Here is a 22,916-nt window from a genome sequence, read left to right as displayed (position 1 = left end):
CAACGGATGTTCATATGTTTTAATTCTGGTTTGTTTTTGTTGCGCTTTGATCTCGGGATTATTTGTTCTGTCGGTGTCAAGGCTTCTTGAGTGGATACAAAACCTATCAAAATTCTCGTTATGCAATGTTGTGGCCATTTATGCTAAAGTTTTGTAGTTTATAATTTCTACCAATTTTGTTTTGTTCTTTGGGTAGTTAGAATATATTTAAGTTAATTTAGAATCAAAATTTGTAATTTTTATATTTGGAATTGTTTAGATTACGTTGTTGATTGTTAGATCCTCCCATTAATTTGAGTAATTAAGAACACACTGGTGCTTGGTGGAGGTGGATTGTTTGGTAAATGTCTGGTGTGGACGGGAGGTTTTGTAAAATGATTTTTTGACCACTTGTTTACACCTTTTTATACCTTCAAACATTAAATTGAGAATATTTTTCAATTCGACTAAGTTACAAGACCTTTTTTGGTAATTATTTTATCTCTACATTTACAATGAATGAATCAATTCGGAAGTGTGTACAAATCCAAAACCACTTGTTACCACTCACAGCCTTTATTGGAATTTTTGGCTTTTTTGGAACGAAAGGCTGAGACATGCAACATCCCTGCATGTTTGGATCTGCGAGAAGAGCTTAGGGTGCTGGTTTGAGGTTTTTGAGAAATTATGTTTCAGGCTTTAGGAAAGATAAATGCTGTCTGTGATGGAGATGCTGGGTCTGTTTTTCAATGTATCCAGTCTGATACAAACCCCATTAGGTGGTAAGCTTATGTGTCTCCTATCTAAGCCTCACAAGCTCTCCGTGTGCCTGGCTGGTGCTGCTTTACCATATGCCAGCATATAAAGTATGATTCATTGCTTTTGGTTTCTTTTTGCATCTCAGAAAGGGTTTGTGTGTGTGTATGCATTTGTGTGTTTAGATGGGGGTGGGGAGTACCATCCTGATTGGCCCGTGAGAAAAAGAGAGAGGCAGGCAGGAGGGGGCAGGCAGGCAGAATAAACTACATGAATAAGGACTGAGCCAGAAGCACAGAGGAGACAGAGCACTGTGTGTGTGTCTGTGTGTGTGCGTGCGCATGTATGCATGTGTGAGAACACTGCGCATGTGTGGTTGAGCGGACTGTGCAGGAGAAAGAGCAGTAATGAACGCCAGCTGAGGGATGACAGCAGGGGAGAGGGAGAGAAGGAGAAGACAGAGGCTCACCTGAAGAGGAGAAGAAGGAGGCAGTGAAAAGAAAGGAGGACATACTGGGGCGACAATTGAGACATAGAAGAAGCTTGGGTCTCTGCACAGAATAAGATAAATGATGTGTGAGTAGAAGCAGACAAACTGGGATGGAGAAAAGGAGAGATTTCAGCTCCAACTTGAAGGAAAAAGACCGGAAGAGTGAAGGAGAACGAAACCAGAGCCGATGATGCTGAGCTTGATGAAAGCAGGCTGATGTGTCCACCTTGCAACAGCTTCCTCCATCTTAACATTTCCTCCATGTTGTTGATACTCTGAGAACAGAGATGGACAGGAGAGAGGAAGACAGCATCCTCACCCAAGCAACAAAGAAGGCAAAGCAGTTTGTCATCCAACACAAACAGCTTGTTGAGGCAGCAAACGAATGGACTATGACAACCACGTAAAGCGGACAGGTGAGAATGAGACAAAGCTTTACATCTCTTTCAATGTGAAGATGTGTACAAACATGGGAAAGAAGGAGGCTTGTGTTTTGTTTTGGTTTGTCATTGCCATGTTTTGCTCAGATGTTTCATCATGTCGATCTGGGTCGAAGGCATTATCTTCACACGCTGATGTAAAACTGAAGACAAACCAATCACGCCCACCGAGCCACAGCTTCTTATCGGCAGAGAAGAAAAACCTATCAGACGGAAACGATGACTTGAGGTAGCTCATGTGTGAGTTTGGTTGTAGATAATGAGTAGAGGATTTCCTGTGGGCTACTGTGACATTTTCCAGATGTCTGCCCAGGCAGATAGGAGAATTGGGGGGAAGCAATAGTCTCTTCTGTATTTGTCAGCAGGCACAGATGCATCTCCATAATGGCCAAGCATCGGCGCTGCAATGAGAGCGCCCTGTGCACCACGCTGCTATTGCATAACTGCTGCTTCATCCAAACTGCACCCCTCCCATTTGTGCAAAGCCGTGTGTGGCAGCAGCTGCTTCGTTGCCTAAAGACCCGAGCAGTTTGCCTCTGCAAAGTCTCACAAATGCCGTCCACTTTAAAATTGCACGAGACATCCTTAATTATTTGCCCTCATCGATCGAGCCGCGGCCGTTATTGAAAAGCCTGGGCACTTTTCCTCATAAATCTTCAATGAAGTCTGTGTCAGGAAGAGGGATGCGTTGTTCATGCTTTTATTTTTTTTAGCAGCATGTGCAGCTCTGCCATGTTGGCGTGGGAACAACACAGGCGAGAACAAAGAGCAATTGGCTTTAATGAATTGAGAGGCAAAATGGCCGATGTCTGCTGCCATGAATGACAGCAGACTGTTATTCAAATCAACACCTCGGCAAGATAAAAACATAAACATTGGACGGCATTATACAGTGCAAGTGTGAAAAATCGGCAAGAGGGCAAAGGGTTATACAACTTTAGCATAAAGTCAGTCCTGTTCATCATCGGAATTTAATTATATCCAGTGATGGAAAAACATGAAGTAAATCATGGGATTTATCCTGCTAATGTGACCAGCAGGGGGGGTCTTTTTAAACAAGATGCACCAGAACATGGAATAGTCCACAATATTTTATTTAAACCATTTCATTAAAACATTTCTTTTTAAAAACATGGCTCCGGGCCTACTACTCTGTCCCTGAAAAGAAAGGGATCATGTGAAATAAGGGACAATTTGAATTATTCCAAAAAAATAAATGAACAAACAAAACATGCAATGCAAACAAAAACAAATTAGTAAATCAAAACAAAAGAAACCAAACTCATTAGTAATTTCAGTAATAAGCAAACAAACTGTAAAAGGAAAAAAACACAAGTACTTCAGACGGCGGAACAAATTGTGTTGTCCAATTTCAATGCCTTTCGAATGGGGCCAGAGGAGTCATGCCCCGCTCGCTCAGCCTGTCCGAGCAGCAACAGGTTTCCTTCAGAGCGGCCCAAACCAATACCGGCAAAACAAGACAGCAGAGCGTCCAAGCGCTGCAACTCCAAGACAATCCTAAATCAAAAAACTCATTAGAAAACCTGTGGATTCAGGTAAAGTAAATTTAAATCTAAACAGGTAGCTTACCCAGGAGTGGTAGCACAGCCGACCCAGGGAGAGAGTGGATCAGCAGGCGAGGGCTAGATGGAAGCCGCACGCCGCAACAACCTCCAGCTGGAGCCGCTAACGCCAGCCGAGCAACGCTGCAGAAACGCACGGCAGGTATAGCACCAAAACCTAACCACAATCCCAGCCACAGATGGTACAAATGGTACTTACGATTCAGATGAGCGGATCAAGCACACCAGCCACTTGGGCAGCCGACATGTAGTAGGGGAAACAAAGATACATGCACCTTGCAGCGGCCTGCTCAGCTATAAAGCTATCTGCCCCGCCCACCAATCAACTGCGCGCTTCTTGCTACACCTGGTGCACATAGTTGGGAGGGTGGAACACCATCCCACCACACTAAGGTCATTACATGTTACATAATGCCAACACGCAGCATTATAGCTCACATAGGTCAGAGAAGAGATTTGTTGACATTTTTGTCTTCCCCAGAAAACTGTTTGAGAACAAATTCAAATGTCCTCATAGCTAACAATCTTGGCATAATGCAGGCATCTTGCATCGGGGGCATAAATGCCTATATCCTCCGCTCCATCCAGGATGACACTGTGATAAAAAAAAACAACACACACAGTTTTCTGTGGATAATTGATTGACAGGGAGACTACATACTCATGCACACTCCCATCAATGACTCATTCAGAACATGGTGCCCTGACACAGGCTCCCATCGACACAGGTGGACTCCGTCTTGTGTGATAGAGCTGACCGGGGCAGAGCTGTGAATGTGAGTGAATGCGTGTGAAAGTCTCTAGGGAACATGTGTGGTGTTTTCTTTATCAAAAAGAATGCTGCTTGGTGTTTTTCCTCCGCTCCATCACATGCTGGGCGCCTTTAAAAATACTCAGTTTTTATCGTCTCCCATCAGTTTGCTATCAGATTGTTTGTCTCTGGAGGAATGTAAAAGGGTGGTGCTCTGTACATGATGGAGTTGTCTGAGGGTAAGAATGTTCTAGGGTGGATGTGTGCATGTGTGTGTGAATACAACTCTGTGTGTCTTTAATTGTAAAAGGAATCTGCAGCTGAGAGTGACTCCTCCGACATCTCTGTGGTCAATTCCTTCTCCTTCTTGTCCAGGTCAAATGCCTGAAGTGATTTCATTAGTAATAATTCCTCTTGCTGGAAGATGACCCACCATGGTGTGGACGCAGTAAAACACTGGGGAGCCATTTACAGGATGTACAGAGATGAGCTCTTTATATAATCCTTCATCGACTAGGAGGAAGCAGCTCTGAAGCGGACCCATCAGCAAGCTGCCTCCATCAATCATCAGTCATTTTCATACCACCGTAACCAAATTATTGGGGAATTTTAGCTGCTTCGTCTCTCTGACTCAATGGGTTCCCAAGCTGTCTGGTGACTTTATTAACAAAATATTAGGCATAATCACAATCAATTTATTTTAACAAACTGTTTGTATTCATCTTCTTAACATATAGACATGCAACCATTTGATCCCATCTGACCTCAATAATAATAATAATAATAACAAAACACAAAAATCTGATATCCTTCCAGCCACTGATGGCTTCATATAACCAACAACACTCTTCAGTGTTGGCGCAGTTACTTAAGAAAACTCAACGATAGCTAACTGCAGCATTTGTGAGGTCTTTTGAAATCAAATCAAGAGATACAGAAATGAAAGAAGCTAATTAAGAGAAGATATTATTTTCAGACTTGGAGATATTCCTAAGTGAGTAAGTAAACTTGCTTTTCTACACAGCAGCTTTTAAAGGTCAAAAATCTCAAAGTGGTTCAAAATGAAAACAAATAAAAGATGACAACTCAAAACAAAGATGGTAGCTATCAGAATACATACGACGTAATACAGCAAAAAACTATTTAAAAGTCAGGATACTTACTTATGAATCTAATCAAAATTTTAAAAGGTTTCTGTCTCAAATTGAATCAAACCTCATAAAGGAGTTTACCAGTCTTTAATGTCAAAATGGTTTAAATGTTATTAAATGCCAATAACAACATTGGCATTTGCTATTCCATGTATTTCAATCCAAACAAATGAAATGGAGCACATATTATAAACGCATATCTAATATTTTCTTTAGTCTAGCCCTGGATGCTACAATTTGTACTGACAAACAACAGCACTGCTGATTTTTCAAATGACTAAACCATAATATTATAATCTATCAATTTGTTCTCAACGCCCCCCCCAAAAGAAAAATGTTGTTTTTTTTAATTTCTAGTTAATGACTCTAGTTACTGGAATAAATTATAAATGGTTTTCATCATGGGTTCCTAAAGAATCAAAACATTAATAGACCAAAATGTTTTCAAGAGAAAGAAAAGCTCTGCAATCCAATTTATTTAAAAGTTTATTAAATCCATAAAAAACTAAAACTGAGAAATATTGTGTATATGTAGCTGAAGCATAAAAAGATTTTGTTTTCTGGTTAATTTGTGGGGTTGTATGATGAGGTAGCCAGGCATTCATCAGTTCTTTAATAGATATGTGACAAACTTTGTCTGTCTTGTGCAAGAAACCTCCTTCAGCCAGAAGGTGAAGCACTGCTTTATAATTTACCCTAGAGTCATATTAAATAGTAAAATTATCACATTTTTTTCACAAAGATTGCAATGCCTTGATACACATGCTTAAGATGGTCAGTAGACATTTCATCGTAGGAAAATGTGTTTTGTTTTCACTCTACTTGTTTTCACTCTTGCATAATTTCATGACAAATTTCTAGATATTTTTTTAGAATTGTTCTCTTTTTTTTTTGCTTTTATGGTGAACGTCTTTACAGGCATATTTTACTCATACATTTGCATAATCTGAGATCTGCACACAAGTATAAGCTAATGAAGATGGTAAAGAAGAGATGGGGGTTAAAAGTAAGCCTTACTTCCTAGATAACATCCTCTGAACAACAGTAAATTTAGTATTTATCTCCTAAATTATAGGAGAGACATCCTGATATAACCAGGCAACCATTAATTTTTATGTATATTTAGCAAATTTTATCTCCAGCTTGATTCCTGTTGACCTATTAAGACAATTTTAAAGTTAAAGAAAATGTCTATCCATAGTCTGCAACTATTTGGGCAAGATGCGAGCTAAATCAAAGCAGTCACACATTCATTTATAAGGGAAATAAGATTAACGTACGTATTTTGGACAGTGGAAGGAAGTCGGAGTGAATACGGGGATGGAACATGGAAGCTCAATTCAAAAACACCCTAGTCAGGATTCAAAGCCAGGACCTTCTTGCTTCAATGCACAGAGACAACAAAAGGTGCACCACTGAGCAGCCCTACGGCCTAAACTAAGATCTGGCAACGAATTATGTTTCACACTTGTCTTGTTTTGTTAATGAGATAGGCTATAGCTAATATTTATGAGAGTTCCACATTCCAGAGTTTGCATAAATAACCAGCAATCACAATGACAAGTTGAGTTAGGCCTTTAAGGCAGGGGTAACCAAACTCGGTCTTCGAGGGCCGGCATCCTGCATGTCTTAGTTCTCTCACTGGTACTACCAACAACCTTTTCAGCATGTCAATGTTCTTCGTAGGCTTTCTAATGAACCATCATTTGATCCAGGTGTTTAAAATCAGGGAGAGAGTTACCTATTGGTAACTTTTTCACTATTTCGGCTTACCTGAAAACACAAACAACATTCATAAATCCGACGTGCGTCACACTATGGCTGCTATGTTCTAATGAGCTTCTTCAACACAGAGATTTAGGACCCAAGGCTGCCCTAAGCGCCTGTTCAAAACTGATGCCTTTCTAATCTCATTTCACTCTCAGCCAGAATAGTTACCAACATATATATATGAATATTCAGCTTAACATGGACAATGAAACACAGTGCTTTTTAATAACAAAACAAAATATTAATAGGAAAGAGAATAGAATCATATTTTAATGGAAGGGGTCGGAGGGGGGGTCCTTGATCTAAAGTCCCCAGCAACTGGTCCCCCACATATTACAACAAATATTCTGGTAATTTATTGAGATTTTATGTGATGGACCAACACAAAGTTATGTATATCTCTAAAAGTGGAAGGAAAAACATACATGGATCAGAAAAATCTGAAAAATGTGGCATGCATATTTATTCAGTTCTTCTCGCAAAATTAAAATCCAGCACAATCTTACAAAGTCAACAGTGAAGTATTTGAGTCGGTTAATAAATCTGGAATAATTATTTACTGTTATTAGAAAATACTGCTAAAAAGTTAGACAAGAACCTGAAAAGCAGCTTGAAATGCACTTTAGTTGATGATTAAATACATCAAGAATAACAGACGAAGTTGATAAGATTGTTCTGATATAACCTTTGATTTTTTTAAAGTTCAGATCATAAAACTTCTTTGAATGAAACAATAAAACAACTTCAGCGAAAGAGGGAGCAAAAAAAGTTTTATAAGAGAGGATGCCTACAAGAAGTAAGGGATTTAAAAGCTTTTGTCATGAGTTGCATAAACACTTCACTTTATATGTCAAGGCTTTGAGACAGTCCCATAGAATTGGTTTACATGTCTTATTGTCTTTAGCATTGTCTATAAAAAGATGAGGATCATAATGGCCATTTAAGGACCATAATGTCTGTTTATGAGAATCCGCAAATTTACTGCAAATTTTCAAATTGTAATTATTTACAGATTGAACAAATTAAAGGGTGATATTCAATTAATTCTCATTACACAAAACCAAACAAATATTTGAATTGCTATTTAACTTTAATTAAAAGTATTAAAAGTCTCAATACTTTAAATGTAATATTTAGCATCTCATTATGCATATCGGCTGGAAGGGTTTTCTCTTTCTTTTTGTATCTTATGTATCTCGTCTTTTCCACGAGCTAATTATTAACACACAGATAAAAATAAATGATTATCAAGAACATTTGATGTTCATACTATGGTTTGAAGGTGATACTAGGTGCTATTTGTTTGTTATATATTTCCACAATAAAATCCACAATCTTTTTTGGCAGAGCCCAGAGGTGTCAGGGAGTAATAAATATTTTATATAACTGAGAATTTTTAAATTATGGACAAAATCTTTCTTTGAACCATAAATAAGAGTTATTAAATATTTTTATTTCAACATATTAGTTGGTCTTTGGCACATTTCTTCATTCACCTTTGTATACAGATGCAAAATTGTTACATTGAATCAGTGAATTATGTCAATAGTATTAATGTGCAACATTATATATTGAGTTAGATCATCAGTAGATTCCTTCCATATATTTTCTGGAGAATTTTTGGCTGTTAAAAGAACTTACACAATCAGCTGAAAATCCCAAAAAGACTGTCTCTACACTCAGCACTGTAAGAAATAATGTACGGTAATCATAAAGAAACATCTTATTAAAGTGAAAAATTTTACATCAGCATCTATCTGAGTAGAAAGTCACAAGATTTGTGGAATCACTGCTTCCTGCTCCTTTTTGATTGTTTTACGTAGAAAAGTTAAAGTTAACATTTGCTGTATATTCATATAGTATATAACTAAACTTATACTATATATATGTTTTATGTTAAAGATGAACAACAGAGATTTGATAGCCAGACATCTGCAAGAATCATTGTTAGAGGAACAACAGTGGCTGTTCCTCCCTTGAAGATTGGTGATTAGCCTTATCATTTCCAAAAGGTTTACACCTTTTGCTGCATTAATATTTATAACAAAACGGCCTGAAAGTAAAGCTCTGTTTTCACATACATCCCCTTTCCTTCCACCTTTCTCCACATACACTATTAACCAGCCCTCTCCCCTCCCTCCTTCTGCCCCACACACAAACAGAAGATATAAAGCTAAGTGTTGATAGTGTGCTTCAGTCACAGTGGACTCATTGCTACAGCTTTCCTATCCAACACTTCCACTCTGAGCAAAATGGCCTGGGAATATTTTGGATTCTCCCGCTCCTTAGAAAACCAAAGGAGTCAATCTCCCACCACCCGCATCAACAATGCAGCTGACATCTCTGTTATTGTCATCTACTTTCTGGTTGTCTTGGCTGTGGGAATTATTGTAAGTGTTGCAAACTGTCAACTTGTTGAAAGTCTGTTTACATGATTTATTTACAATTGTGTAGCTGTGAGTTGTAAATTACTTAAGCAAACTGCTACAAAAATGTAATGCTTTTTTTGTTGCTGCTTTAGGTAAAACAAACAGATTAAACATTTTTTTTGCACAATAATGGATCATAAAGGAGTGTCATGGCTAAACTGTATACTACTCCTGGTGTTCTGAGCTGCTCAGTGTATAGAACACTAACTTAGAGCTAAAATATATAAGCTTGTTTTGCAAAAGTTTATGTATTTCCTTGTCCTGTTGCAGGCTATGGTCCGCACCAATCGATCCACTGTGGGTGGCTTTTTCCTGGCAGGGAGGAGTATGGTGTGGTGGCCAGTGGGTATCTGACAACAAATGAGAAACATGTTTTGTTCTTTTGCTATTTTTTTTTTTTTGATTTTTTACTTTGCTAGTTCTCAGCCTTGAGAACTATTACAGTTGTGATGAAAAATAGGTATGATTAAAAAGAAGTTCACTCTTCTTACCAGGGGTGACATGTTGGTCACATACACGTTAGATTGGATTGAATGGGAAAGAAGCAGCAAAAATCCAATTTTTTGGTTTTGTTGAAAATAGGCTAGAAATTGTTGAAATGAAGCTGAATCTGTAGCTTCACAAGCCACAAGTGGTAACAAGAGTGGAACCATGAGACTTTTGTAAAAACTAACAGATGAGACCAAAGACATCAGAAAAAAGAATACATTCCTGCAAACATGACCAAATTAAACAACGCTGTAAGTGAGGTGGTTTAGTCGATCTTGTCTACTCCCGAGTTAACTTTTAACCTCATAAGAAAGACAATGATCTCCCATCTATAAAACATAATGAGGTGAAGTTTTTTATTGTCACAGTTTAGAGGAGTTGAATATTGCAACATAATCAAAAAGTTAATTGTATTCAATAATCAAATTAAAAAACTTACTGCATACTATGTCTATATGTTAGTGAATAGGGTTCATTATGATGATTTTAGAACTGATAAATGAACTACCCATGCCTCCCACAAAATAAGAAAGAAATAACACCAATAAGAAATGGTTTGGCAAAGTTAAGGCCTACACAATCTTATGGAGGATTGCTGATTTGACAGATGTCTAGCACAATATCAGTCAGGGAAGTCACAAAAAGGTAATGCTAAAGAAGCTGAGTGTTCACAAAGGACTGTATCCAAACAGGTTAATAGAAAATTGACTAGAAGGAAAAAGTGACATAGAAAACGATTTTTCCACAACAGGACTGACAAGCAGAGCCCTTTCAATCTTTTTTATTCGGAGATTCATAAGATGTGGGCTGTGGTCAGAGTTAGAGTCTCAAGAGCCTCCACACACAGTCTCATCCAGGACATGAGCTACAACTTTTGCATTCCTTGCATTAAACCTGTCCTGAATGAGATGTCATATCATCTTGTGTGGGCCTTAAAGACAGAAAATGTTCCAAATGTGTTTATCAGCAGAGCAAATCATCTGGTATTTATTGATTGTTTTGGGACCCCTTTGTAAATTAAACAGATATTTCTTTTTTACAGATCGGAGCATCGCTCTTTGCCAGCAACATTGGCAGCGGCCACTTTGTAGGGATTGCTGGTACTGCTGCAGCTGCTGGAATTGCCGTTGGTGGATTTGAGTGGAACGTCAGTATTTGTGGTCTGTTTTCCAAATAGGAAATTCAAGATCTCATGATGCAAAAAAATTTAAAATTAAAAATTCTTTTAATGTTTAATATTTTAGTAGTCAGTTTCAATGTTTTGCCATGTTTTGTTTGTTCCAGGCTATTATTGTTGTCGTTATTCTGGGATATCTCTTTGTGCCGATCTACATCAAAGCTGGGGTAAGGAGCATGTGTATTTTCTGTTGAAAAATGCACCCATTACAGTCATTGTGCCCTGATAACGCAAAATATCATCAAATTTGTCAAGGTGATCACTATGCCTGAGTACCTGAAGAAGAGGTTCGGAGGACAGCGCATTCGTATTTATCTCTCTGTGCTCTCCCTCTTCCTCTACGTCTTCACAAAGATCTCTGTATGTTTTTTTTCTTTTTCTAATCTTTGAAACTTTCAACAATGCATTTAACAAATTAAAGTAAAAGATCCTTTCTGCCTCCTCCCAGGCCGACATGTTCTCTGGTGGCATTTTCATCCAGCAGGCTCTTGGACTGAACATCTACGTTGCTGTTATCGCTCTATTGGCGATTACTGCGCTGTACACCGTCACAGGTGCATCCTCAGGAAGAAATTCACTTCCTGTTTGGAGATCAACATTTTCCTCATAAATCCAGCCTACAAAAAGTCTTAGCTATGTAAAAGACACCCTAAGTGAGGGTAAAGTCTTCTCAAGGCTGAATGCACTGGGTAGATCAAAAAACACATGTAAAAAGAAAACTCCTCCTTTCCTGGCTTGTATATTTGTGGTGAGTTTGTGGTTAATTGCCCATGGACTACAATAAGACTCAAATAGCCCTCTAATAATTGCTGCTCTGCAATAATCCACACATACCTTCACATAACTTTTACAAAACAAGCGGGAAAGGAACACTTGCATAAAAACAAGACAATCCTATTCTCTCTAGTGCACATGTTACTGTCTACGCTTCTGAATAAAAAATGTTACATATTGCTAACGCCATGTTTTATCTTAGGTGGACTGGCTGCAGTGATATATACAGACGCCTTACAGACGATCATCATGGTTATTGGATCCTTCATTCTCATGGGTTTTGGTAATAAGCAATAATCCTTATTTATCATTTTATCTTGCACTATTGATTTGTTTTATTGTTTTATAGTCTAACCATCTCTCCCTGTTTACCCTCAGCTTTCAATAAAGTGGGGGGCTATGAAAATTTCGAGACACTCTACATGACCGCAGTTCCCACAAACACCACTAACATCAGTGCAGAGTGCTACGAGCCTCGGAAAGACGCCTTCCATCTTTTTAGAGATCCAATAACAGGAGACCTGCCTTGGCCTGGCATGGTGTTTGGACTCACCATCCAGGCCACCTGGTACTGGTGTGCTGATCAGGTCAGTAAAAATACAATCAGTACATTTGACTGTGTGGATGCTCTACTTCCACTGACTCAGCAAAAAGGTTTTACTGAATACCAGAAACAATCTAAGGCCATAAACTCATCCAGTTGATTTTTACATAACCGTATGCGCATTCACGCTCTTTTATGTCGCCTGTTTTGGACAGAATCACTGAGGCGGTCTAAGGTTGCCAGCTGATAGTGAAGAGCCATGTCATATAACAGCCCTTTGGAGTAAAAGAGTGATCTATGAGCTGAATTGCAATTACTTTACAAATATTTTGCTAACGTCCTGAGATTTCTTGGACCTGTAGTTGCCTAGACACAAATTCTTCAGTTCACAAATGAATACTGGCATCTTTTTTTTTACTTTACTGTTGGTTAGCTGTTATTGAAATAATGTTAGTCATAGTGAATGATGTTTATGTTCTGTTGCTATGTAATGTGCACGACAAGCTATGCTAAATGTGTCTAAAGTGTAGGTAAATGGACATACTGTATGATCTAATCTAAAGACTGTCAACAGTCACGTCTGCCATGTTGTTTTTTTTAACAAAAGATAAGAAATGTCCAGTGCATGTAATTGCATGTAATAGTCGTTACCCTAATATTACTATGAGTCATACTTCCACTTAGCTTTTGTTTTCCAACATTGCCATTTATTAATATATGGCTCAGTTAAAATGATTCATCTCAAAAGCCCCATTTGCCTTAAATTGAAATCACCAATATGTTTGTGCTTTATCTGCTCACTTAAAGTTGCATGCACAAAATAGTTTTTAATTTTCAGGCACATCCACCACAACCATTTTCAATTTATTGAAATTACTTCAGAGATTTTCTGAGTGAGGAAATTTAAATGACATAAAGCAACGACAGCTCTGCTAAGACATTATAATATTTTTCTTGATACAGTAGAAGTATTAAGTATTTAACACCTATATGTTAAATTTTTTGTCCATCTTTTTGTGCAGGTGATTGTCCAGCGTTGCCTCTCAGCCAAGAATCTCTCTCATGTGAAAGCAGGTTGCATTTTGTGTGGTTACTTGAAGCTGCTGCCCATGTTTCTCATGGTTTTTCCTGGAATGATAAGCAGGATCTTGTATCCTGGTGCGTGTTTTGATGTTTCCAAGTTCTGTTGTCTTGAGGAAAAAATCTGTTGTAAAACAACAATAAAGTCTAAACAATTTCTTAAAACATTCAGATGTGGTGGCATGTGTGATCCCGGAAGAGTGTAATGAACACTGTGGAGCTGAAGTTGGATGCACCAACATTGCCTATCCCAAACTGGTTGTGGATCTTATGCCAAATGGTGAGCGAATCAATAACATTGTCTTAAAATTTGAATCAACACATTTGTGTCTTTATGTCTTCTTTAACCTTTGTGTATCTCTCTTCAGGTCTGAGGGGTTTGATGCTGTCAGTGATGATGGCCTCTCTAATGAGCTCCCTCACTTCAATATTTAACAGTGCTAGTACTCTCTTCACCATGGACATTTATACTAAGGTCCGTCCTCGTGCCAAAGAAAGGGAACTGATGATTGCTGGCAGGTAAAACCGTTTTCGCTTTATTCTAATATGATTATTTTTTGTATGCTTGACTTTAGCCATGACTCTTTGTCTATTCTACCTTTCAGGGTGTTCATTGTGATCCTTATTGGAATAAGCATTGCCTGGATTCCTATAGTGCAGTCAGCCCAGAGTGGTCAGCTCTATGACTACATGCAGTCAATCACCAGCTATCTCACTCCACCTGTGGCCGCTGTCTTCATGCTGGGCATGTTCTGTAAACGAGTTAATGAAACCGTGAGTTTCCTTTTAGTTTACAGTTGATCTTATAGTTGCAAGATAAATGTGTCTTTAGTAATATACATAGCAAATGCAGGGGCCATCAGAGGCAGACAGACCTGAACTGAGGATATTACCACTTGATAGAAAAAGCACTTTATTGATCCCTTGAATTTAGTCATCTTGACAAATAAGGCAGCCTCTTGAGACATGAAGAAGAACAGTCAGTCACCATGACTGAGGTTGTTAAAAAGCTTCTTATTGGAAAGGCTCTGCACATCATGGACCTGCAATGGTTGAAATGCCTGTTTAATGCTGTGAGAAGAATTGTAGCTGTGGTGTAACAGAGCTGGATAGTGGTTCTAGTCTTTAAGAGAGAAAACCAATGAATCACTTTTTTAGCCTCCTCATAAAAAAAAAATAAGAAGATATGGTAGTTTTCGTTCCAAAGTGGCCATCAGGTAACAAACTATGGGTCCTATTGGGTTTGTTATTTACTCAGTTTTAAGGCTGTGCACCCACACCAGTCATCCAGAAGTGATTTATTGATACTGTAATTTATATCTTCAAAAAATCTGTTTTGTTATAAAGAAAAGGTATTTTTAGTTTCTGTCACATCAACCAAAGATGATGTAACGTTATTTGGTAGGGTTATGTTGAAGGAGGATTTTTGTTATCTTTTGACAGAATTAGATGTCTTACCTGTTTTAGCTTTGTTGTGAAGCCAAATTTATTGATGCAGCATACATTACAGAGTTGTATTGATTTAAGCTAGACATCAGTAGGTGGATTATTGTTTTAATAGTGTGTCTTCTTTCCTTCTTTCTTTCTTCTTTTTACAGGGTGCCTTTTTCGGACTCACAATTGGCCTAGTAATAGGATTAACCAGGATGATCACAGAGTTTATCTATGGGACAGGGAGCTGTGTTAACCCGAGTGACTGTCCTACCATCATCTGTGGAGTGCACTACCTCTACTTTGGGATGATCCTGTTCCTTGTCTCTTGTATCCTCATACTTGGAATCTCCCTAATGACCAAGCCCATCGATGACAAGCATGTACGGGACAGCTTTGTGATAAGAGTAGCTTAATCTGTAACTTTCCAAATCAGTAATTGTTCACAGGAAGACTATCCACTGTGAACCTCAATCAGCAGAAAGGGAATATGAACTTCCTGCACAAACTCTTTTACATTTTTTTCTGCTTATGATTACATTATATCCAAATTCTTGTTAAAGTAAAATAATAGAGTAAAATAAAATCTTAGTATGCAGTTTCTAGGTGAAGTTCAACATGGTGAAGACGTTAGCAGCTAAGAATACTGTTCTTTTAAGACTTTTTTTGCTAATTTATAGTCTCCATGAGCTTCAAGCTTGACTTTATTACACCAATCAAAAAACAAAATGCACTTGCAGAAGAATTCATGTTTATGTCAATTGCAGTAATCTGCAGTTGCTAAAATGCACTTCACTTACTTTGTTGACTTTGTTCACTGAAGGCTGCAGTATGTAGCTTTTATAAAAGTATGTTTTTTACATTTGTTAAAACTGTCACCATGTTGTGACAGTATAATATGAGACAGGCAATCTGTGAAAAGATCAACTTCCTTTTGCCATCTGCAGAAATTCACCTCTTCCAGTCAGAAACAACCAATCAGAGCTAAGAGGAGGATCTAAGCACCGTCAATCATCCTCATGTACATGGTGCTCAATGTCCAACAGCTTCCTGTTTTATGAAAACCATTTATCTGCCATCATCGATGGCCATGCTAACTAGCCTGAGCATTCATGCAGTCTTTGTTGTGGTGAACCAGCTGTAGTGCATCAGAGAGAAAGGGGGAGTGTGTTAGGGGCGGGTACACGAGGTGATTGACAGCACCAAGACCCTCCTCTTGGCTCTAAGTTCCTTCTGACAAAGCAGAGTATTTGTTCTTTTTTCACATATCATGTGTCTCGTACCATACTGTCACAACATAGTGATAGTTTTAACAAGTAAAACAAATATTAAAAAAAACATCCATCTCTGATATTAAACATATGATGGATAAACATATTATCCAATATGTCTATCCTTGTGGGGTCAAGAGGGGTGATGGTGCCTAACTCTAGCAGTCAACAGGCAAGAGTATAAATCAGACTGATTTATAAAAGTTACATCCTGCTGCTTTAATAAATATCAGACTGTTTTATAAAAGTTACATCCTGCTGCTTTAAACCTATACAACATACATGATTTGTGCTGCAATAGTTGGACATTTTTATGAGCTCTTTAAAGTTTGTCTCACATAATATGTTGTGTTATTTTCCCAGCTGTACCGATTGTGCTGGAGTCTGAGGAACCGTACAGAGGAAAGAGTGGACATTGATCCGGATGACTGGATTGGGCATCATGATGACGACGACGACAGTAAAATTGATGTAAAAGGTATAGAGAACACATAGTTTACACTTCATAAGATTGAAGTTGCTTTAAAGATAGCTGTATGTTTTACATGACTTTATTTTGATACAAAAATCTCTTTGCCTTTATTCCAGAACCTAAGAAAAAGCCAAATTTCTTCAAGAAAATGCTAATGTCCTTCTGTGGCCTGGAGGAGAACAAAAAGGCACCAAAACTTACTCCAGAGGAGGAAGCAGAACTGAAGAAGCAGCTAACAGATACAACAGAGAAGCCTCTCTGGAGGAACATTGTCAATGCAAATGCCGTCATTCTCCTGTGTGTCGCTGTGTTCTTTCACGGATACTTTGGTTAGTCAAACCCCATAAACATTAAGTGGTCCTGGATACTGTAATTTATTTTGCATGGATTTAAATTATAACAAAACCATTAACGCTGATCCTGTGTGCTATCATTCTTCCTGTATTGGCCAACTGGTCTCACAAAGGACACAAAGTGTATTTTTCTCAAAGCATCTTCCTTTTCAGTTAACTTTTTCCTGGTATTTGTAACCTGGAGTGAACCAGTAAATAATGTTGTAACATATTAACGCATCTTACTTGTTACAATGTCCAAATTCTCACATATTTGTTCTGACTTCCATATCCTCTTATCATATTTGTACATATTACCGTTATGACCTGGACGGTGTCTTTTTGTTGTGGTGCAAAGAGAGAAGCTCTGGAATTGAGAACAGCTTATACAAGTACCTTCAAACTTTCTTCTTTTTATTTTCCCATGAAGTTAAAAAATGTATTTTTTGGCAAATATTCATTGTGATACTGCACACATTAGGCGATAATTTGTTTTATCTGCAGTTCCCTGTCTTTTGTGAATGAAAATATAAACGCCTTTTATTTTCTTAAGTTTACAGATAATTGCTGTTTATATCACCAGCTGCTACATTAAGTCATTATGAAGGAGGGACAACATGACAAAAACTATGTACCTGGAAGAAGTTAGTAATATTTAACAAGTAAAAGACAAACAAGATGGTTGTAAATTCCCTCAGAATGTATGTCTGCTACCTCATTCATCGACTTCAGTTGGGTTTTCTCATATTGTGTGCTCAAAGTCCACAAGTGCTGCCACTTCTAACTTCCATACAAATAACAGTGTGTGTTGTTTTAGGTGTTAATGAATAAAGCCATCTCAGGGAGAGAGAGTTAGGAATTATTAGAAAGCACTCAGACTCTCTTTGCTTCCACCTAGTGGTGTAAAAATGATTTGTAAGTAAAAGAAAAATGTAAAATAGATTTTCACTGTTCCCTGTTTTGCACATGGGCTTGTCACAATAGCAAATTTTGCTGAGCGATTAATTGTCTCAAAAATTATTGCGATAAACGATAATATTGTTTGAAGACCTTTTTACACTGATTTAATGGAAATGACATAATAATGCATGCAATTTCCTGCCAAAGATAGATACACTTTATTTTCAAAAGAATATTTAACACTGGAACTGATAAACAAAATAAACAAAACAACCAAAAACAAAATGGATTCTCAGTCTCCATTAATAGAAAATGTACTTGAATAAAAACTAAACAATATAAAGCCAAATTGGAAATAAATACTGCATTTAACCAAAAGAGTGCAGATTACAAAGTCTGTATATTATGTTGCCCTTCAGTAATAATTAGATTTAAATAGAGAAGATGGGCACATCGACTACCTGATGCAATAGTTCACACTACATGATTTTTTGCTCCTATTTTTCCCCTTACGACAATCTTAGAACTTGGTCTTCCTAAGATTGTGTGGTGTGTTACGGTAGATCGGTAGATCGTCATTACGGCTCCGATCTAAATCAGGGGTTTTCCCCGACTGGGATCTTAACACAGCCTGTTGAATGTGACAGGTAGCCAATCAGAAAGGTGGATTCCCCTCCGTTTTCTGAGGGGAAATTACAGAGGGGAATCCCAAACAGCTGACAAGGCGCAACCCGAAGTCCAGGACATTGGAGATGATATGTGGAAACAACATTAATGTTTATTCAACATGCAAAGAATATAGAAATGACAAGAGGAGCAGTTGGAGCGAAATTGCTACTGCAGTTGATAAACCCGGTAACTTTTCATTATAAACAGGTTCTAATGATTTTCATTCGGTCGGACTTTACGCTGACACTAGCCACATGCATTGCAGGTAGATTGTAGTAAAGCATTGACTAATGCCTGGTTTTAAAATTAGTTCACTGGACTTGTAGCCATTATTTTGTGTCCATTGTTGGACACCACACGGCAGGACCGAACCGATTGAACCGTTATACCTAGGATTTCTGTCGGCTAATGTGTGGTCTGTCAGGTTTTGAAAATGGGCAGGCAGCTCTAAGATCGTGTCGTGTGCGCTGGGCTTTACACTAAGGAAATGAGGAAGGGAGGGTCAATGGAGAGCACCGGAGTTGAGACTTTTTTCATTCAGTGTCATCAACAGAAAGAGAAAAAGGTCAGAAGAGACGATAATGCCGATAATTAAAATGACTTCGATAGTTTTAATTTATCGTACGATTAATTGATTTATCGTTTATCGCAACAGGCCTATTTGCACATTTAATTTTTGCCCAACTGTCATACCACAAATGCTTTTATTCTCCAAAGAAATGTAAATGCCTACTTGTCTCCTTTTTAATTGCCTTAATGATGTTTCATTTTTCTTTAAAATATAATTTACAGCATTATCTTGTTCTTTTTTAGCTAACTCTGTACATTTATTCAATGCAACCAGCATGCTGTTACCAAATGCTTTATTATCATTGCCTTGACAGTGGTCACGTTCTTCCATAAGATTTCCTCAGTCATCACCTCCTGATCCAGGAACTGTACATGACTGCATAACTGATAAGACTATCAATCAGATTGTGTTATCTAAGAATTAGCAAGTCAAAGGCCAGTAATTAGTATTTATTAGACAGAACATTTTGTCTTTTTACCAATAAATCAAATGGTAATTATCAGCTCAAGAGATTTTCTAAATATAACTAATGAGCCATAAAGAGACCAAGGTTACATTTTGATTTTATTTAACCTTGGAGCTTCCTCCTCACAGATCACCCCTTCCCCACACAGCTCCACCAGACTAGTGGCAGCAGGAATCAGCAAACATTCAGTTTATGGTTATAAACAGCATAACAGAAAGACATTGCTGAGTCTGCATAATGATATGAAGGCAGCGTTAGAAAGAGCAGTAGCTTCTTCAAGAAACAGGGGCCAATTTCCAGGTGTCATATTATGAAGTCAAATTACTTCTAAGTCATGTTTAATAATTACAGCATTTTTATAACAATTCAAGGTAACCTAGTTACCGATGAAATGGAAATGTGCGATGAAATAGAAATATGCCTGGAAAATACATAATACTGTCCCTTTAAAATAATATTAAAAAAACTCTCTCTACTCAGCACACAACAACATTTCTGAGCATGTACAGTATATGTTCCAAAACATTGTAACAGAGACTCAGAAATTATCTTTAAATGTATTTTTACTAATCTGTATTACAGATCCTGCAATGCATTTCACAACCAAAGTATCAACCTCAATTTTGACTGAAATTAGAGAACTCTTGACTTAATGTCATTTGACTATCATCCACTAAAATAAGAAGCGTTGTGTAAAGAGGAGAAAAGGCCAATAATAAAACAAAGAATGACAGACTGGTTTTTCAGGAGCAGGTATGGCAAAGAGATGAAGTTGATAAAAATGGTGCCGTAACCAAAACTAACTGAATGACATCGCTTCAAAGCTCAGGGTAAGTATGAATCTAAGAATCTTATTTAATGTCACTTTTTTAGTATAGTTACATTTCCAGAGGCTAAAAAAAAATCAAAAGTTTTTATCAATTCAACAATTAACCATTTGACTTATTTATGCCCAGTTTCAAAGGAAGAAGATCTAAAACTTGACGGGAACCTTTTTGTGTTCCGCAATGCTTTTGTGAGTTGTGAGGAAGTTAAGAAATGCTTGCTTAACAGGAATCCAAACTATTTAGTCACTTTTTAAAATTTATAATCACTGTATAGAGAGAACAGACTGCACTCTCAAAATGGTAAACAGAAAGGTGAGCTTTGAAAAGTATTCTTGACAACAGGTAATACTCTGTTTTTATTATGGTTAATTAAATTAATTAACCAAAAACGCTTTGCTTTCTGGAACTCAATCATAAAAGAACGAATATATATAGATTTTTTTCCTGTAAGAAAAATGCTGTCACATCCACATAATTTGTAGCCGGTATTGCAGCCTATATTATGTTTGTTTTCATATTCGGCACATTTGATGAATATGAAGCATTTGCTAGACTTTAAAATGTTTATCAATTTAAAATACAGCCATAAATGTGCAAGGACATTTAGTTAAATTGTTCACAGTTGTTTATAAAATGCCACAGCACACTGAACGCCTGAATGAAGCTACAGTAAAAATGTCGATAAACAGCCTACAGCAATTAAAGGTTTACATTACAGCAGGCATGTCCAAAGTCCGGCCCGGGGGCCAATCACGGCCCGCGGTCAGATTTCATACGGCCCGCAGCTTCGGTTTTATAATGTATTATTTATGGCCCGCCTGCACCGTGAAACAGAATAAATAAATCATAAAACTTGAAACTGTAATTCCTCCTTTCACCAAATGGTGGCAGCACCACTTTAATACTATCAGTCTGCCTCCGTGCAGCGAACCGCTCTCCGCTCATTTCTGCCATGGCCACTGCAAAGAAAACAAGTTTACAGTGAAGGCCGCCGCTTTCAAGAGAGATGGGAATTATAACACTTCTTCACTGAAAATCAGGGCAATTGTGCTTGTCTAATTTGTGAGACGGTTGCCTTGTTTAAGGATTTCAACGTAAAAGGACACTACCAGACTAAACATGCTAACACATACAACAAGCTAACAGGAAGTGACCGTGCTGAAAAACTGAAGCAGCTCCAAGCTGCACTGGCATCACAACAGCGATTCTTCACGCGGGCCTGTGAGTCAAAAGAAAATACTACCAAAGCAAGCTACGAAGTTAATGTTAATAGCTAAACATGGCAAACCTTCTACTGAAGGTACATTTATCAAAGACTGTGTTATGAAAATGGTGGAGAACATTTTGCCCTGAGAAGAAGCAAGAATTTGAGAAAAATGTTTGCCTGGCAGTAACAGTGTGGCACTGAGAGTTGAGGACATGAAACTGAGTGTTTTGAACGGCAACGTCTGTCACTATCAGCAGTGAAAAGCCAAAATAACATTTATGCACCTGGATTTATGGCACTTATTTTTATTAAACTCTTGAGTAAGATTTGGTTATGAACCTGTAGATATAGTAAATGACGAGCAAAATTCACTTGTTTTAAGATTTAATAATAACAGACAACTTTGCATTACTTATAACTCCTGTTTAAAATGTTCTTGAGGCAAAGATATTTTTAAATTCATGTAAATTTAAGGTATTTCATACAGTTTGTTCAATGTTATCTGACTCTCCAGATATGAAAGAAAGGCAGAATTTGGGTTTTTAGAGTTGTTCTCATTTGCCTGAGTGGCTTATATTTGTTTTTTTTTTTTTTTGTCATTTGAAAAATAAAGATAATTGTGACAATGAAAATTGTTTTATAACAGTGTGTGAAACTTTTGTAGTTAAAAAATGTCCGAACAAACTATTGGCCCCCGGGCATCTTCACTTGATCAAATCTGGCCCTCTTTGCAAAAAGTTTGGACACCCCTGCATTACACGTACAGAAATACATGACAAAGGAACTGACACACTAGCACCTCCTACGGGTAACGAAATCTCACTACAGGACATCCATATTGCCCTCTTTGTAACATCCATCCACTGATCAGCATTATTCAGCATCATTTTGTGCCAGTTCAGGGGCTATTCTTAAACTTCTGAGGCCATCACAGATTATATGTTCAGGCACATCAAGATAACAAAACTATTATCAGCTGAGTAGATTTGAAGACATAATTTTGCTGTGCAAGAATAATTACTAATAAAAATACATTTCCTGCTGTTACACCCAACACTAGACTCCTAGACAGGATTAGCTTTAACCTTGGCTGCCATCTTGCCACAAACTTCTTGGTTGAATAAAATACTTCTAGACCTAATTCTTTCCGGCAGAAGAATGTTTTTGGCCCAATTTCATGTGGTAACAAAGCTGGTGAGAATGTGTCTTTACAGATAATTAAAAGAGTCCTGAAAAAAATGTGGGGTGGAAGTCCAGATTTTCCCAAAATTAATATAAATAGCCAGATTACACTTTACAAATGCACTCAGCAGTGATGTTCTTTTTACTGGACACATATATTGTGGCCTGATGACAC

The 22,916-nt window shown here is 37.7% G+C and overlaps 1 protein-coding gene and 1 long non-coding RNA gene across 6 annotated transcripts; one reads left to right on the top strand and one right to left on the bottom strand.

Moving 5' to 3' along the window:
* The first annotated feature begins 1,008 nt into the window (after nt 1-1,008).
* Nucleotides 1,009-17,861, top strand: LOC114149268 (sodium/glucose cotransporter 1-like). 5 transcript variants are annotated; one of them, XM_028024978.1, is made up of 16 exons: nt 1,009-1,641; nt 1,753-1,894; nt 9,620-9,691; nt 10,881-10,985; nt 11,123-11,182; nt 11,271-11,375; nt 11,464-11,569; nt 11,992-12,072; nt 12,168-12,376; nt 13,356-13,491; nt 13,586-13,693; nt 13,782-13,932; nt 14,019-14,187; nt 15,012-15,227; nt 16,479-16,593; nt 16,704-17,861. In XM_028024978.1, the coding sequence occupies exons 3-16, from the start codon at nt 9,623-9,625 to the stop codon at nt 16,919-16,921; spliced, it is 1,848 nt and encodes a 615-aa protein (XP_027880779.1). In that variant the 5' UTR covers nt 1,009-1,641; nt 1,753-1,894; nt 9,620-9,622; the 3' UTR covers nt 16,922-17,861. The 5 variants fall into 5 exon arrangements, with proteins under 5 accessions (XP_027880779.1, XP_027880777.1, XP_027880778.1 ...); XM_028024976.1 differs by lacking the exon at nt 1,753-1,894; XM_028024977.1 differs by lacking the exon at nt 1,009-1,641 and having other exon boundaries at nt 1,668-1,894.
* On the bottom strand, nt 2,739-5,349 carry LOC114149270 (uncharacterized). Its single transcript, XR_003596472.1, has 2 exons — nt 3,448-5,349; nt 2,739-3,371 (listed from the first exon to the last, which is right to left on the bottom strand). It is a non-coding gene; the product is annotated as an uncharacterized LOC114149270 (long non-coding RNA).
* Nucleotides 17,862-22,916: the final 5,055 nt, after the last annotated feature.

The sequence above is a fragment of the Xiphophorus couchianus genome, chromosome 8, assembly GCF_001444195.1.
Source record: "Xiphophorus couchianus chromosome 8, X_couchianus-1.0, whole genome shotgun sequence".
Taxonomy (NCBI): domain Eukaryota; kingdom Metazoa; phylum Chordata; class Actinopteri; order Cyprinodontiformes; family Poeciliidae; genus Xiphophorus; species Xiphophorus couchianus.
Note: the sequence above shows the minus strand (reverse complement) of the source record. Positions and strands in the feature narration are given on the sequence as shown.

Excerpts from the sequence above, each read along its gene's own strand:
- LOC114149268 (XM_028024981.1), top strand. The coding sequence starts at position 9,173 with ATGGCCTGGGAATATTTTGGATTCTCCCGCTCCTTAGAAAACCAAAGG. Across the intron at positions 11,376-11,463 it reads ACGTCTTCACAAAGATCTCT|GCCGACATGTTCTCTGGTGG; the intron begins GTATGTTTTTTT and ends GCCTCCTCCCAG. Across the intron at positions 13,933-14,018 it reads GAACTGATGATTGCTGGCAG|GGTGTTCATTGTGATCCTTA; the intron begins GTAAAACCGTTT and ends TCTACCTTTCAG.